This window comes from Pristis pectinata, chromosome 8, assembly GCF_009764475.1.
Source record: "Pristis pectinata isolate sPriPec2 chromosome 8, sPriPec2.1.pri, whole genome shotgun sequence".
Classification (NCBI taxonomy): Eukaryota; Metazoa; Chordata; class Chondrichthyes; order Rhinopristiformes; family Pristidae; genus Pristis; species Pristis pectinata.
In genome coordinates this window covers 77936337-77953929 of record NC_067412.1, presented here as the reverse complement: position 1 = coordinate 77953929, position 17593 = coordinate 77936337, and the positions used below count along the sequence as shown (strand labels likewise).

The 17593-nt window shown below is 40.4% G+C and overlaps 1 protein-coding gene across 2 annotated transcripts in view; it reads right to left on the bottom strand.

The window, feature by feature from the left end:
* Positions 1-17593, bottom strand: part of arhgap20b (Rho GTPase activating protein 20b) — an 81557-nt gene that overhangs the window by 17280 nt on the left and 46684 nt on the right. For both annotated transcript variants that reach the window (XM_052021684.1, XM_052021685.1), the window contains exons 4-9: positions 14315-14464; positions 14181-14222; positions 11475-11559; positions 8495-8572; positions 6573-6639; positions 4035-4223 (exon numbers count right to left, since the gene is read on the bottom strand). In XM_052021684.1, coding sequence (XP_051877644.1) covers positions 4035-4223; positions 6573-6639; positions 8495-8572; positions 11475-11559; positions 14181-14222; positions 14315-14464 — 611 coding nt within the window. The remainder of the gene's footprint in view (positions 1-4034; positions 4224-6572; positions 6640-8494; positions 8573-11474; positions 11560-14180; positions 14223-14314; positions 14465-17593) is intronic.

The window sequence follows — 17593 nt, the reverse complement described above, 5'->3', positions numbered from 1 at the left end:
TCAGAAGTAAAGAGTTGGAAATTTCTTCACCCAGGGGATAGTTTGGAATCTGGATCACTACCTGAGGGGATGGTGGAGGCAGGTACTCTCACAACATTTAAGAAGCACTTAGATGGGCACTTGAAATGGATGGAAGGCTATGTGTTTAGTGCTAGAAAATAGGATTAGTATAGCTAGATACTTGATGGCTAGTATAGACACAGTGGTCAAAGGGCCTGTTTCCATGCTGAATGATTCTATGACTCTATGACTTTATGATCCCATGAGGTTATGGACTCTTACATATTTAATATGGACACATTGTCCCCATGGCATTACAGATACACCCCTGTGCTCCTCCAAAAGTAGTCAGACTTAAATTCTTGCGCACCTCCTGCTTGCTATGGATGCAGAAGTTGATAGACTCCAGGCACTGGTTAATGGATCAGATCAGCAGATGCTAGTGAGAAGTGTTTCATCAGCTGCACAGATACTTCAACTGACATAAAGTATACTAAAATAAGGGAGAAGAAAACTCTGTGGTGTGCACATTAGTTCTGGAGACTGCCACTAAACTGTCCAGTTGATATTTTCTGAATTATTTGTTATGACTGAATTAGTTTAGGAAACAAGTCTGCAATGTTAACACACACTAACATCGTTGCAATGGAACTACATGCAGGAGTGGTTTGCATGCCATGATGCCATAGAAGTTTAACTTCATTGCAGGCAACTACAAAAGAGCCTGAGGGACACCCACAGACCACTTCAATTAAAAATGTTACAATGACTAAACAATCTCTTCAACTAGAGCAACAGGAAGAAATTATCTCCAAACACGCATGTTCTGTTCCAACATTAAAATAGCAATCTTATCTCAAAGGATTTCTTAATTACATGATAATATAATTGTTTTACTTAAACTTCAGTATAGCAGAGTGACCTCTGCTCCAAGATTAGACAGAACAGAAGGTTCCAGTTTTGATTCCGAGATCTTTGCTGACTTGGATGGGACTGTACTTGGAATGCACACAAATGATCTCTGGGGTAGGGTGGGAAAATCAGCTAGAATCCCCAAGTCTGGTATACTTAAATACATTCTAAAGGAAACTACCTAGCATTTGAATACTGCAACATTCCACGATTATGGGAATTGCTAAACTGGGCTGAGAATTTGAAAATAGGAATTGATTTTCTTTTATAACTTTCTTTCCTTTTCGGCAGCTGAACTTTCTTTTCTCCTCCTTAGCCCAAGGGTATTGGAACCAATTGTGGGAGTTAACTGTTCACTGCCTGAGACTGGTGATTTTGCACTCTGTGTGCCTTAGCAATTCACTGAAAATTGTCCCAAGGCATCGCAGATCTCTGATTCCAATCTTTAAAACTGAAGTGAGCAGCATCTCACCAATTGACCATTCTTCCTGTAAGGTCTTTGGCAATGATTGACAACAGGCTTTTTAAACACTGAGGCTAAATCTGATCTTGCTCTTGTGAGGTTGACACCTTGCATTCTACAGCCCCAGTCATAGTTAATGAATATTGTTTGGTATTCTCCTACTCTAACCATAGGAAGTAGAAATGAATTGTAACACTCAAACGCTGCAGTAGTTTGCGAGTCTAGTCTAAGTTAGTTGAGCAACAGCAATACTTCTTTTAAGATTCTGGTAAAATTGGATGTTGACAATAAACAGGCTTGTAACCAAAATAGTGCATGTCCGATGATGTCAATAAACATGTCTGATGAGAACCAAAGCCATTTTCTCAGAAATTCTACCACTCACATAAGAGTTGCGTCTGTGTTTAGCTTGTCAAAAAGATCAATGTGAGAGCCTAGAAATCCAGTGCATTCGAAGGTAAAAATTGTTATTTATTGTTCATTTAAGAAAGCAGATTTCCATAACCTTCTGTCAAATTCAAGTTGTGAAATCGTTTGAATCACAACCTTTTGTCAGAGTCCTTAACCAAGGATTTCATTATGTACGATTCCATATATGTCCCTAGTTTGAGAGACACGAAGGAAATTGCAAAAGACATGCAGGGTGGGACTGCACAGAGAGAAGATAATGTTGGGTGTTAATTTTAAATCCAGTTGCATGCCTACATGCCCCTGGTCTGTTATCCACCTGAAACAAGAAGGAAATGGCAGCTAACCACATGCAAGGTTTTATTTTCAGGTGATGGTTGGCCAGAGCCTCAGGAACAGTAACCAACACCAGGTGAGCTAAAGGGAGAGGAACTAATAATGATATTGCAATTGGAAAGTTGTGGGGTTGGGTAGTGTAGAGAGGGGAAAGATGAAGTCCACAGCATGAAAAGTCCAAACTTTCCTTAATAGGCTTCACAGGGAATACTTTTTAAATATTTACAAGATTTAAGTATTTAGTTTACATCCATTCGTTTCCAACTACCTTCACCTGGTAGGAAAACCATTATGACTTCTCTGCTCCAGCCAGAAGTTAAGCCGTGGTCCGGTATCATGGAGCATCACAACATGACCTATTTGAAGAAGTGCCATGTCACCTGCTCAGAGGAATAAGTTTAAATAGTAGGAGATGTTTATTAGCATGTAAGTGACCCATTAATCTTAACTCACTTCGAGTATGAGTATATTAAAGTCATCTCCAAGCTCAGAAAAGATAGTCATTAGACTTAGGCAGTCTCTCCCATTCCCCAACTGTGCAATTACCTAATAATCAGCATGTCCTTGGGATGTGGGAGGAAACCAGAGCATCCTGAGGAAACCTACCAGTCACAGGGAGAACATGCAGACTCCATGCAGACAGCATTGAAGGTCAGAATCAAACAAGAATCATTGAAGCTGTGAGACAGCTGCACTACCTGCAGCACCACCGTGCCACCTCTATTTCTATGCTATTCTTAAATCAACACAGGTGTTGCCATGCCTGATACAAGAGCCATTGGCCTTCCAGAATGATCTACATTCACCCAATTGCAGCTCCTAAATGCTTCTCATACCATTCCAGCAATTCTGTCTCCACCATTCTTGTCTGGAAGTCCTTTTGTAATTATTAAACGGCAAAGGCGAAAACAAATCTCTTGACATCAATTCAAAGGTTATCATTCACTAGATTGGACCTTTGTCTCCTTATCCTATTCCCACTGTTTATTTTAATGGGTATTCTGAATTAACCACTTTCATTTTATTTACTATCTTATATATCTTGTGAAGACACCTGTTCTTTCCAGATAAAATGCCAAGATCTCACCAATCTGCACTTGTGACTCAGACCACTCACACCAGGGCTCAGCCATATGACCTATTGCTGCTTTACCTCTGGTGTTTCCATTTCTTTTCTTGGTTCTTAATTAATTGATCTATATCACATGCTCACAATAAAGTTTGATCACAACTTCCACAGCAAATCTCCTTCCAGCCTAGATGATTTCATCTCCTGTTGATCTTTGCAGGTATCTGCACTTTTTTACTGCTATTTCCCTTTCCTGATCCTTGTCACACCTCCCTCTGACCCATCAGTAACACCAGCATTGTATCCATTGGAACTGATTCCAGTCATTACAAAATGGGAACTTCTATCCTCAAGAGAATTCTTACCCAAAATAGGTGGTGAGTGGAATAATTTGAGCTTGAATAACTTAGCTTGAAAAGCGGCATTGAGAAGAATGGGCCAAGTTTGCATGGAACAATGCCTCCAAAGACCGGTGGGTAGGTTGTGTGTTGATAATCCTGATTGTGGTTGTCAATGAATCCAAACCATCCACGCAAAGGTGAAAGTATGCTGCATTGTTTGAGCTGCATTAGTTATGAGAGGATGGTAAACTAAAAAAGATGAACATGGCCTAGGTTGATGTCATTAATATTTAAAGAAAAGCAGAGAATTCACCTGATGTCTAACACCTTCACTTCAAAAACTAAGAACAGATTAAGTCATTATTGTAGTGACTGCCATATGCGTTCACATAACAACTGCCTCTGCACTTGGAGCATTTTTACAGAGATCCAGTCAGGTGTTCTTTAAGTGAAAACCTTCTCCTTTGCTCAATAAATGTTGCTGATTATTTCATCCTTTACTCACCTCTGGTCATATGAATATCTGGATGGGGTCTTGGCTTCAGAATAAACTGACATTGTTTAGACTTTGGGAGATCTTCAAGGAGGACAACCCTGTTACTCCCCTGGGAGTAGACGTTAGCATCAGATTGCTCCACATGTGCAGTAAAATCTCTGAGACAGTTCATTATAACACTAAATGGCTGCTCGTGACCTGAAACACAAATTGGAAAACTCAGTCTTTTTGTTTATTACAGCAAATAACCTAAAATGAACCGTTGTTTGCCCTTAAATTTCAAAGTAGCATCAATATGGTATTAGAATCCACAGCCCATAACTGCCCAAGGATAATGGGTATAAGATATTCCATGACACATGTCCAACAAATATTAATGTAGTTCTCCAGGTATCCTAATCTGAATGAACCCTCAGTGAACAAAATCTGAGCAAATAACTGGCCATGCATTTCACTTTTGCTTGTGGGAAAAATCATCAGTGTTTATCAACAGTAATGCATTACTACATCTTAGTTATGAAAAAATATCTTAGGGGTCCATTGACATTTCAGAAGCATATTGACAACCTATTCAAAGTACATTTGGACAAATCCAAAACTGGGTTTTGACAAGTTAGGCAATATTGCACTCAGCCTGACAATGAACATAAATCATCCATCTCAGTGAGCGAAAACAACTGCCATAAATTCATTTTAAGGTTTTTTAGTTTACCTTTAGATGGGGGGTGGTGGGGAAGTAGCAAAGGCAGATGGAATGGTGGTGCAGTTGGGAGGACCAACATTGGAAACATACCAAAAGTGGTAAAACATCAACTGGAATCCAGGAAATGAGTGACCTAGGACTGTGAATGGACACATCTTCAATATCAAGTTCCAGAATGGTCAAAATGAAATTTTACCCGATTGAATAGTTCTAATTTAATTTAACCTTTTCTCCTGAAGGTCCTGGGCTCTAGTTCTAAGAACACCTGCTGGGCTTCGGCACTTCTTCCAAGTCTTCTTCTTCTTCTTCTTCTTCTTCTTCTTCTTCTTCTTCTTCTTCAATGATCTGCTTCCACTCCAGTTTTGTGCTTCTGCTGCGGCTAGTGATGCCATTGTGGGAACTGGAGCCTCTTTTACAAATGAGGCAGGAAGCGGCTGACAATATAGGCGGGTGAGAAGTTTGGGAGGTGATGCACATCTGTCACTTATATAGGGCTTCTGTGTGATCCCAATGCATGCACTTGACGTTCTTGGTACCATCCTAAATACTCCTTCTCCATTTTGGACATCATGGTCCAGAGATTCCTAGGAGTGGGTGGGGATGTTGCACACCTTCAAGTAATTTTTGAGCACATCCTTGAATTATTTTCTCTACCTACTTGATAATCTCGTCCTATGACAGAGCTTGGAACAGAGTGTCCATTTTAGGAGTCTCATGTCAGGCTTGCGAATGATGTGGCCAGTCCGACACATCATCTGAAAGTAACCAGCATCAGAACTCTGACATTGTTTCAGTTATCCTTCCAGTAAATTTAGAGGATTTGCGGAGGCAGTTTTTTCCAGTCCCTTGTGATATCTGCTGTAGGTAGTCCAGATCTCAGAAGTGTATAGGAGGGCAGGGATTTCTACTGCCTGGTTAACAATGGGTTTCATGCCAGGTTTGAGATCCTGATTTTCAAATCCCCATCTCTTCAATCAACTAAAGATTGTACTGGTGCATTGAAGGTGGTGATGATTTTCATTGTCAATGTCTGCCTTTGTGGACAGATAGCTCCTGAGGTATAGGACCTGGACAACATTTTCCATGGTCTCTTTATGATCCTTTATTCTAAGAAGGTAGTGTGATACAGCCAAAGCAGGTTGTGGATGTTGAGCATAAGGCCCAAACAGTTGTGTTCATTGGTGAATGAGTCAACAGTGTCTTGGAGCTTGGCTATATTGTGAATCTTGATTACTAAGGTTCAGGTGATCATGGTTCTGGAGTTCAATCACCATAAGGTGAACATTTTTCCATTAGTTGTGAAGATTAGCTCCTCTCCCATGGGAAGTTTGTTGGAAATGAAGTGCAACATTGTGCTGAGAACATTGTGAAAAGTATTTGGCAAAGATGCAGCCATGTTTGACATTGGTCTTCACTGTGATTGGTGTCTAGTAACCAAATGTCAGCAAGTGATCTAATTCAGGGAAATCAGCTGACTCTGATCAGGTCCAAGTTCAGCTCCAACAGTACTAACTTTCCATTAATAATTGCTTAATGGTGATCAGAAGCAGGAAGCCGTGCTGATTTTTTGTAGTCCATGGTGAAAAACAAAGCACATCATCTCAGCTTCTGTCCCAGATTTGTTTAGTGAACTCAACCCATCAGGAATGAATCTGGTGTGCATAGCCATTACCTCACCAAGCATGTTGTTATCCAATTGGCCCCAGCTGCCATTAGGCAGCAAAAGAAATATTTCATCCTCCATACAGAAGTAAAGCTTTTCCTTTTTAATATGTCTCTTGGTTTGCTGAACATATCACCTCAACATCTAAAGAGATAAAAACACTATTTAGGACAAGACTCACCAATCAGTGGGTAGGGCGCTGCTTCCTTTCCTGAAATCACCCAAAGCTGATAATTACTTGCACTGTCCTGTTTGTTTTCCAAAAGAAAGTAAAGAATTATTACAAGTAAATTGTTACCAGTCCACAGGAATGTAGGTTGACAAACAGTACCTTAAAATGATTGGGAAAAGCCCACAATCAACAGAGAAAATCAAACAGGTAACTTTAAGGAAGTTAACTCATATCCTTCTTTAGGATGGGCAGGGCTGGGAGTGGAGGGAATATTTTCTGTAGCCTTGCAGTAGTGGAACTGCTAGAGGGTAGATTTTCATGTTGTTTCAGAGTGCAGGGTGGTTTTGAATTGCTTGTACATGAGGAACTGGAAGAAAGGGGTTCTGGACACATGTTTCTTATTAACTGGGTGTTGAGCTTTTTCTCACAGAGACAGGAATTGTCCTGTGTTTCTCCAAGTGGGCACAAGCCACAGCTCAACAGGTGATGGAAATGTATTTTTTAATTGGGAGAAGCGTGTGCTAAAGCTTATTGTCAGTGCAAGAGAGGAAGGTGAGGAGGGTGCTAGGCACATCTTTAACCTCAGTGAGGAGATGTTGGGAGGCCAATCTCTGAGCTCACTAGGAGCTGGGAGGCTTAAAGGAACATCTGCCATGAAGGAAATAGAATGATAGTTTAATAACCAGATTTCTGTTGCTTTGAGATAAAGTTGTTGAACTTCCTAATAGGACCGAAGTCTGGCTGTTCTTGAAAGGGAGGTCCTTGTGCTATTGGCCTCCTAGTGCAGAGAATGGGTAGGGTGGAATGGGGAGTGTGAAGGGTGATGACTCTGATAGTCTTCTAGTTTCATATATTTGCTGGTAGAAAATGAATTTATTTGATTGTTACAGTTTGAATGAATTTTTTTTTGACAGTTTGATACTGTGCCAGGTTTGGCCCTCTCCTACAAGTGAAGCCCACACTATTTGAAAAACAGGTACTTAGTTTAGAAAATTGTGAGAGCCCCATCAACTGTGGATTGCACACCAAGTGGCCCCATTGCACTTGCCCAGCAGCATCAATACCACAGCACATCCTGTGAAGCATACGACATCCTGATCATATTTAGCCATCAGGTTTTGATATTAAAAAATTCAATATATGATAGAACATCTAGGCATTAAAATATTTCATTTATTTTCAGTTATAAAATATCTGTGGATATATTTTTTAATGAAGTTCCTATTTTGCTGAGTGCAAGTGCAAATATTTTAAACTGATAAACTTTCTGAGCTGCAGCATAAACAACATTTAAACCGTGAGTGTTATAAGGCTCTCTTCACTTAAGCCTTAAGGAAATATACCTTCACTACAGAAGAAGGTTAAAACATTCTGCATTGCATGCTATAAATTCTTATCACCAGAAAATGAATAATCTTGAAGCCTCAAATGGAAAGCAAATCCCCAAACATAAAGTACATAAATTTTAAATCAAAATTGATCAGACTATAGGAGCTGAAACTATCAAATCATATAGAAATTCAGATCCACTATGTTGGATCTTCCTCGGTCAAAAAATTTAATATGTATCCCCTGAACCACGTGTTCTTTGTCTAAGCAATGCCAAAAAGGATCTGCTAATTTTTTATGTAATAACTTCACATCCAGCACAGGCACTTACATTCTCATAAAATATCACACATGGTCACAGGTGCAAAGTAATCCTCACAAAATAACTTCAATCACTGAGCTGGCTCCTTAAATTTACAAGTTTCCAAAGGCCTTTTGATAGTGCTCAGAATAGCTATGATTTGGGTTCAGTCCAGGTTAGTTGCTGAACGTCACCATTTTCAAAACTATCTGTGAGATGCAGCATGAGCAATCCAGAGATACACTGCACAGATTATTCAGTATATATTATGCAATCATAAATGAACAGGCATTAAACTTACTTTTGCATTGAGTTGTTGAGCTGCCATTTTAATGACCTTTCTTGCTGTATCTGTGTTACCCACCTTGAGTGTTAATGCCTAATAAATTAAAAACAGTTTCAATGAAAGGTTTTTGAAAGCATTATGCTTTTCAAAATGGATGAGGTTCATATTAGGAAATTAAATACTTTCCACTTCAAGCACTTCCAAATCACCTGTAAGATTTCGAATCTGGTAAAGATCCCTTGAGACTGCCCCAAACAGTATATTTATGCTCAACCTCAGGAAAATAGCAATTTGGCATTATTATATTAGTCACCTCCCATGGAACTAAGATTATCTGATGAAATAGCCAACTTAAAGGTTAGTGTTATGAAATTCCAACATAGAATCTTCCTTGGAGACACAAGAGACTGCAGGTCCTGGAGGAACTCAACAGGTCAGGCAGCACCCATGGATGGAAATGGACAGTCAACGTTTTAGGTGAAGACCCTTTATCTGGACTGAAAGATAGAGGGGAGATAACCAGTATAAAAAGGTGGTGGATCCTTCCACTGATAGGATGAAGCTAAATGCAAACTAAAGGAACAGCACCTTATATTCTGCCCGAGTAGCCTCCAACCCAATGGCATGATCATTGAATTTTCCAACTTCCAGTAAACTGGTCCCCCTCTGTCCATTGTCTCTCTCCTCTTGATCTACTCTGTTCTTCCTACACTCACCCCAGCCCCCATCACCCTTTTCCTTTCCCCTCCTCTACCAACTCCATCTGCCCATCACCCACATACTCCTCCCACTGCTTCCCCTCCCCCACTGCTCCCATCTGCCCCTTCCACCTCCCTCACTTTTCCATGCTCCATCTTCCTCTCCTATCAGATTCCATCATCTTCAGCCTTTTGTTGCATCCACCTATCACCTCCCAGATTCCGTCACTATTTCCACTCTCCCTCCTCCATCTGCCTATCACCCCTTCTCGCCTGGATCACTTGCTAGCTCTTGCTCCACCCCTTCCCTCCACCTTTTTTATACTGGCTATCTCTCTGTATCTTTCAGTCCAGATGAAAGGTCTCAACCTGAAACTTTGACTGTCCATTTCCCTCCATACACGCTGCCTGACCTGCTTAGTTCCTCCAGCATCGTGTGTGATAGAATCTTCCTTACTGGCAATGTTTATGAAGAAATTAGGATCACACACCTCCTACCCCTTTGAAATAGACTCCGTAATTTTTATCACATTAATTTCATGAACATACATTTCTGGGGAGAATGTTCTTGGATTCATCTTAAGTATTCCCGTCAGAAGATGCTCTGTATTGGGAGTGAATTTTCATAAAACTCTTGTAGGCAGCCAACACATTTTCTGTCCGAGCAGTGAGAGGACAGCCTCTGATTATCTAAAACTTGGAGATGGATATGGCTTAAGGGCAGAATTGAGCTCATAGGTGAGGCTCCCTCACAGTTACATAGTATGTTGGCAGCTTGTAGAAGGACAGTGACTACTTGGAAGGTACCTGAGGGCTGTCAGTGTATGCAAAATGGGACTAAGTTTCCTACAGTATTATGGACTGGATTTCATCACAGACCATAGGAGTGAGAAACCAGTGTCCTATTAATGCAATGAGCAGATTTCTAAGTAAGCTGATATGAGGTGAGGCAGCCTGAGTAGTGGAAGCTCTGGAAGCCGTGAGTGTGAGAAATTGATAAGTGTTGATAGTCAGAATAACCTAGGTATCCTTGTATAGAAATCACTGCAAATTAACATGCAGACACCACAATCATTTCAGAAGGCAAACAGCATGTTGGCCTCTATTGTATGATGATATGAACACAAGAGTTAGGGTATCAGACTGCTGTTATATAGCTCCTGGAATATTGTGCATAGGCCTTCTCTTCCTGTCCAAAGATGGAAATAATTATGAAAGAAGGAGCACCACATATGTTCACAGGACCAATTCCTGAGATTGGGGGGAATTGTCCAATTATGAAAGATTATGCAGACTGAGCCTGTACTCATAAGAGTTAAAAAGACTGAGAGAGGACCTAAGTGAAATATACAACTATCTTATGGGGCTTGACCAGGTAGATGCAGGCATGATGTTTCCCCCAGTTGGGCTGTTTGGGAGCAGGGATCATAGACTCAAAGTTAAGGGTTAACCATTCAGGACTGAGATGACAAGCTGAGGGCAGTGAAGCTTTGGAATTCTCTACCTTAGAGGGCTGTGGAGACAGAGATTGATAGATTTTTGGATGTTCAGGAAATGAAGGGATACAGGAAGGAATATAGTGCTGATGTTAAAAAAAAACCTTATTGCATGGTAAAGCCGAAAGGAGAGGCCAAATTGCTACTGCACCAATTTCTTATCTTTGTATGTTTTTATAGACTCACATGTTCCTCCCCAGCATGCCACACTATCCACGTGTCTCCAGTTGTTCTGTGTCATGCTATATTTCTATTCCCATCTGTAAAAATCTACACATATTCAACTATAAATGGAAAACAGCACCAAGAACACATTCTCCTTAGTTTCACTGGATAAACACACTGCCCAGTTAATTACTGTAAACTCAGTTCTCTGCTGAGTTAGTTGAACTTAGGCAGCTGAGAGAAAGCTATAGTTGTTCTCAGTATCCTTGATTAAGGAGATTTGAAAAAAAATTAAGACAATTTCTGTCTGTTAGACTATGTAAAGTGCACATGCAGGTATCATATCGGAATGGGATCTGTCCAAGTGTGATATCACACATCCTCCCACCATTCACTGTTTAGACCCAAGCATCACAATTGGCTGCTTGGGGACGTTGTTGATTGTTGTGAAACTGTGCAACAAGAGCTAATTTCTCCAATAAATAAGAGGTGACAATTGGCAAGTAAACAATTCATGATCCCCAGCACCTTTAAAGCCTCTTCTGAGCATGAACCTACCGTTAGAAAAAACGTTTAAGACAATTAATCTGTTTTTTTATTTGGTTGTATTTTAAAATAAGAAGTGACAATACATACTGAGGCACCACTCTGTGTTGTCATCACTAACATTTTCATTGATATTTTCTTTGGATGTTCATCTTGTTTCATCTCTTTGATTTGCCTGTACAAAGATCAGACAATCATGATTGGTATCTCTTCACATAAACTGTGTTGAAATTTGTGAACAATCTGTTTTTATCTGGTACAACCAAAGAAGGACTGGAACAATAATGCATTCCACAGGTAAATAACATTTTCTTCATGTTCAACAATATGTTTCTTCTAACTATTAAACCTCACTTCCTTCTAACTCTCTCAAATGAGTATAGTTTCATTGTTCCAGTCCCTTAACCTGGTAGCTATTCTTCATGTGTCAGCCTTGATAGTGTGCGCTAGCAGGCTAGTTGACTGCGTAGGACATAATAAGAAAAGTTACATTCTCTGATTATTGGATGTTCACATAAGCTTTCATGTACAAGTCCTGGAGTGCAATAATGAACAGGGATCCTGGCTTTTTCCTAGATCATCTACTATCACAAGTGTTCAGTTGAGATTATTGCACCTCAAGGATCTAAATGGACATCCCTGGCCCTGGGATTGATGGAATTTTAAAGCAATATTAAATGTAAGTAGTGAAGGGAATCCTCGTAATGTTATTCCAGCTCACATTATCCAATTTTATGTTTGATTCTTTGTTGCTCCATAACTTTACATTGCATCATTTACCAAAAGGTGCTAAAAGTAGCTGAGCACAATTTCATTTTTTACATAAATGGCACAGATAATATATTAGATTGGGATTATTATAAGTATTTATGGTGCTGGTAACTCTGGGCTGAAGTCCTGACAGGTTATAACATACTGCACAGAACTATGACGTGAATGAAACTTCAAAAGTAATTCATTATCTGTGATTAGCTATGGGATACACTGCACTGTGTAAGTGGATTTCTTTGTTCAGTGGTGTTGACTGGTGTACATTTTTGCAGCAACTGGTCTGCCATGTTCACTTCAACCAAACTAGTGGGTAGACTATGTTGTAAAAATCAAAGTGTGCCACTTCAATTTTTTCAAACATTTTAGGTAGTTATCCAGAATGGGGATGGCATTTAGCATTTTGCCAGCATGGATTTTGCAAAGAAGGAAAAATAACAGCAAGGAAGAGGTATTCATGATGCCAGATTGCATGAGCGGTGCATTATCTACTACTCCAGAATGATTTTAATCAGGCATTAAATAGCAATAAGGAAATTTAGCAGATGGCTATAACAGAAATATGCAATCCCTGGCAGGAAGATTCCCACAGTATAAGGCATCTTCATAGCGTGGGCATCGAATCACAACATGGTCTTCAATATGTTTATACAGGGCTATTTTAAGGGCAACACTAAGGACGTCATTAGTCACAGCCAGTTTTATGTCCACAGATATATCAAAAAAAATCACAGAAATGCTTTTAAGAAGTAGAAAAACTTTATTATTTTGGCCACTGAACAGTAGGAGCGATGTGAAAGTATAATATGGTACACAACTGCTGACTTTCCCAGAGGGCCTTAGTTGAACCCATTTTGCCAATCAGGCTTCTCTACTGAATGACCCAAAGGGTACTTTCTCAGTAGTGCATGGTATGCAACATATTATTACAGAAGCACATAGCCAATGCCTGCTTCCTCAGAAGCTCCCATTACATCATCATTGTAAAGCAATTAACTGCCAAGTTGCAATTAATGCACCTAATTTCCAGGATAATAAAGAGGAAAACCCAGACATCCTCACATAACAAGAAAACAGCAGGATAAAAGTGCAACAAATTTCTCTCTATAATTGTATCTTAAATCTTTGCACTTCTGGAAATACAGGAGACTCCCAAACCCCAGATTTCTAGACTTATTATCACCTTTACCTTGTTCTTAAACACTGGAATGATCTGGCAAAGTATAATGGTGGAAATGTCAATAATATATTAGTTGCAGTGCCAGCTGGTCTGCCAATTCTAAATACCAAACCTAAAATACTTATGAAAGGGGCAAACCTCACTTGTCAGGTTAGCATCTAAACCACCTTGGCCTGTTCTTGTCTTTAAGTACAGTATATTTCTTTTGTCTCTTATACTCAGCTCCTAAAATAATCTTCAAATCAATGCAAACTTTGTTTTCTGCAAATATAATGGGACAAGGGTGTTTCAACTTTTTTCAGATGGGTGAAAAATAGCCCACTGTTCCTTCCAGGTCCTTCCATTTTTGGATGTTTTAAGCCTTTTGGCAGGCAACATATGTCCATGAACAACCTCATGGGAAACAAGTAATCATAAATTCTTGTGGGGGCTGTGGTTCGGGGTGGGAGTGGAGGTGGAGAGATACAGTGTACACACTGAAAACAGCAATGTTAGGAGTAAATTCCCTACATGTAACCATTATATTACTTCTGAATATAATACTGATAGTGATCTTCAAGTTTTGATTACTTTTCAAAATGTGTGGAAATTGAGTAAGGTCGGGTCTGTGTCAGGTTATGATGCCCTCTGAAATTGAACAAATAGTAGATATTCACTGACTAGACTTGGTCATGAAGAATGTAGCTATGGCAAGAAGCCAACACCAGTGAAACTGTACCCCATTTCAAGAAGGAAATTAGAAATACTGTTGCCCACCTTAACATGTTTCTGTCATAATCACACCACAGAGATACCCTGTATAAAACATAAGATATGCTATTGCTTAGATAAGATTTTTAACTTCTTACCATTGCAGTGCTGAAAGCCACTTTTCCCTCACTTCTGATGAACTGGAAGGTATTTAGAAAAGAATTAAGTCAGTTTTTGCCAAGTTACCCCCTTTCAAGAAACATAAACAGAACAAGGCAAATTGATCTTTTACCTAAAGGTGATCACACAGTTAGTTGTGGGCCATCCAATAACAAAGGAATTTTCTGGAGTTGTTTTCCTCTCACACACTTCATCAATGCAGAAGGCTGTCCACATCTCACACAATCTGACCTGGTTCTTCAGTTTTAGGTTTGTCGATGACCTGTATGATATTAAAGAAAGGAAGAGAAAATTCAGTGCAGGTGATAAATCTCCAATGACGTCTGATGAAAAGTGTATATCTGAAGGTCAAGTGAGAGTTAGATTTGGCTATGGACCTTTCACAGATGAATAGCTAGTGAGATACGGTGTCAGAGCTCATACGTGAAGAATTGCAACTTGGAAAAAGTAAAGAAGCTTGCCAGCTCCTAGGGGGTACTTTGGGGAAGACAAAATAATTGTGGAAACAAATTGGAAGTGTTCTGTTTTCCAGTTTCCAGGACCATATGCATTTGTATTCTACTATTCTTGGTAGTCTTAATCTAGAGAAACCAAATTCTAGTCCTGAAGGTACAATTTGTACAAATATATGAAAAATAAATGTTTACATCGAGCTTGTTGTAGAAATAGGCAGCCTATCCTAGGGTTGAGCTTGCATCCACAGCAGAAATACATTTTCTGACTACACTTGCAAAAATATACTAGGGCACAATTTTAAGAGTTATAATTGTCAGAAACAGCAGGGCACCTAGTGAGAGCATTGAGCAAATATTGATTAAATTATTTTGCTTTTTAAATAATCCAATATTCTGGAGAGAAGGAAGCAGTAAAGCAGTGTTACTCAATCTTTTCCTTAGTATCCCCAATTAAACATTGACATTTTTTTGTCTTCCCAAAAAGGATGTTGGTAGTAAGTCAATAGAACAACCCAATAAAAAAAAGTTAAAATTACACTATTAAGTACCTTTGTGATCACATTTTTAAGTGATCACAAAGGGTTAGGCAGGGTCTTTAATTTGTGGCATAGTTTTAATATTTTGGGCATTCTCGTTGTTTCTTTTATGGCTTCAGTTACAGAGTGATAGCACAGGTTTTGGAAAGAAACAGAATCTTTTTTATATTTTCTAAATTCTCCATTATGTTTTACAGCCATGATTCAATGTCAAACAGGACATTACCAACTGGGACATTTTGAAGTATGTAAATGATTAATCACTTATAATCAATCTGATGCAGTTGACAGTCTGATTGGCTCTCTCGTACTGGCATCCCACAACACAAAGTGATAAACTCCTGGATTCCATCCTGATCATACCCCTACAGTTCATCTCACTGAGGTATCAGCAGGTGAATGGCCTACAACCAGTGAAGAGCAAGGCACTTTGTAAGATTATCTAGCCCGAAAATACAACAAGTTATTTGCTAAAGATGAACTAAACCCAACTGTAGGGGCCTGGTTCCTGCTCCTGGTGTACTGCAATATGGGTCAGTATACCCGTTATGCTTCCCACAGAGTCCAAACCACCAAGTCACCTGCCCATGGAAATACACAAAAGAGCAGCAACACAACCAAAACCATTCAATAATCATCCATATTGCTGCACACATATATCTAGTAACTAACTATCCATATAATTTACTAGTTCTCATCCCATGGGTTGTTTTAAAGCTAAATTATACAGATCCATAGAACCATAGAACCATACAGCACAAAACAGGCCCTTCAGCCCACCATGTTGTGCCGTCCATCAAACCACCCTCACACTACCTAGCCCCTTCCTCCCGCATATGCCCCCATCCCACACTCTTCCATATGCCTATCCAACAAGCTCTTGAACCTGTCCAATGTATCTGCCTCCACCACCACCTCAGGCAGTGCATTCCATGCACCAACCACTCTCTGGGTGAAAAACCTCCCCCTGACATCTCCCCTGAACCTCCCACCCATCACCTTAAAGCCATGCCCTCTCGTCTTGAGCATTGGTGCCCTGGGTAGGAGGCGCTGACTGTCTACTCTATCTATTCCTCTCAATATTTTATATACCTCTATCATGTCTCCTCTCATCCTCCTCCTTTCCAGTGAATAAAGCCCTAGCACCTTAAGCCTCTCCTCATATTCAATACTCTCAAATCCAGGCAGCATCCTGGTAAATCTCCTCTGCACCCTCTCCAACGCCTCCACATCCTTCCTATAATGAGGCGACCAGAACTGAACACAGTACTCTCAGTGTGGCCTAACTAGAGTTTTGTAAAGCTGCATCATCACTTCGCAGCTCTTAAACTCAATCCCGCGACTTATGAAAGCCAACATCCTATTGGCCTTCTTAACTGCTCTTTCCACCTGTGAGGCAACTTTCAGTGAACTGTGAATATGAACCCCCAGATCCCTCTGCTCCTCCACACTGCCAAGTACCTTGCCATTTACCCAGTACTCTGCCCTGGAGTTTGTCCTTCCAAAGTGTACCACCTCACACTTCTCCGGATTGAACTCCATCTGCCACTTGTCAGCCCAGCTCTGCATCCTATCAATATCCCTCTGTAAGTTCCGACAGCCCTCCACACTATCCACAACACCGCCGATCTTAGTGTCGTCCGCAAACTTACTAACCCAGCCCTCCACCCCTTCATCTAAGTCATCTATAAATATCACAAAAAGTAGAGGTCCCAGAACCGATCCCTGTGGGACACCACTAGTCACTGCCTTCCAATCCGAGGGCACTCCTTCCACCACAACCCTCTGCTTTCTACATGCAAGCCAATTCCTAATCCACACAGCCAAGCTTCCTTGGATCCCTTGGCCTCTGACCTTCTGAAGAAGCCTACCATGAGGAACCTTATCAAACGCCTTACTAAAATCCATGTAAACCACATCCACCGCACTGCCCTCATCAATCTTCCTGGTCACCTCCTCAAAGAACTCTATCAGGCTTGTGAGGCAAGATCTTCCCTTCACAAAGCCATGCTGGCTGTCCATGATTCAGTCCATGATTCAGTCCATGATTCTCTAGGTGTTCATAAATCCTATCCCTTAGAATCCTTTCTAACAGCTTACCCACCACAGACGTGAGACTCACCGGTCTATAATTCCCTGGCCTATCCCTATTACCTTTTTTGAACAAGGGGACAATATTCACAACCCTCCAATCCTCCGGCACCATCCCAGTGGACAACGAGGACTCAAAGATCCTTACCAGCGGTTCAACAATCTCCTCCCTAGCCTCTCGAAGCAGCCTGGGGAAAATCCCGTCAGGCCCCCGAGATTTATCTGTCTTAATATTATTTAACAACTTCAACACATCCTCTCTCTTGATATCTACAACCTCGAGAACATTACCCCTACCAGCACTCCTTT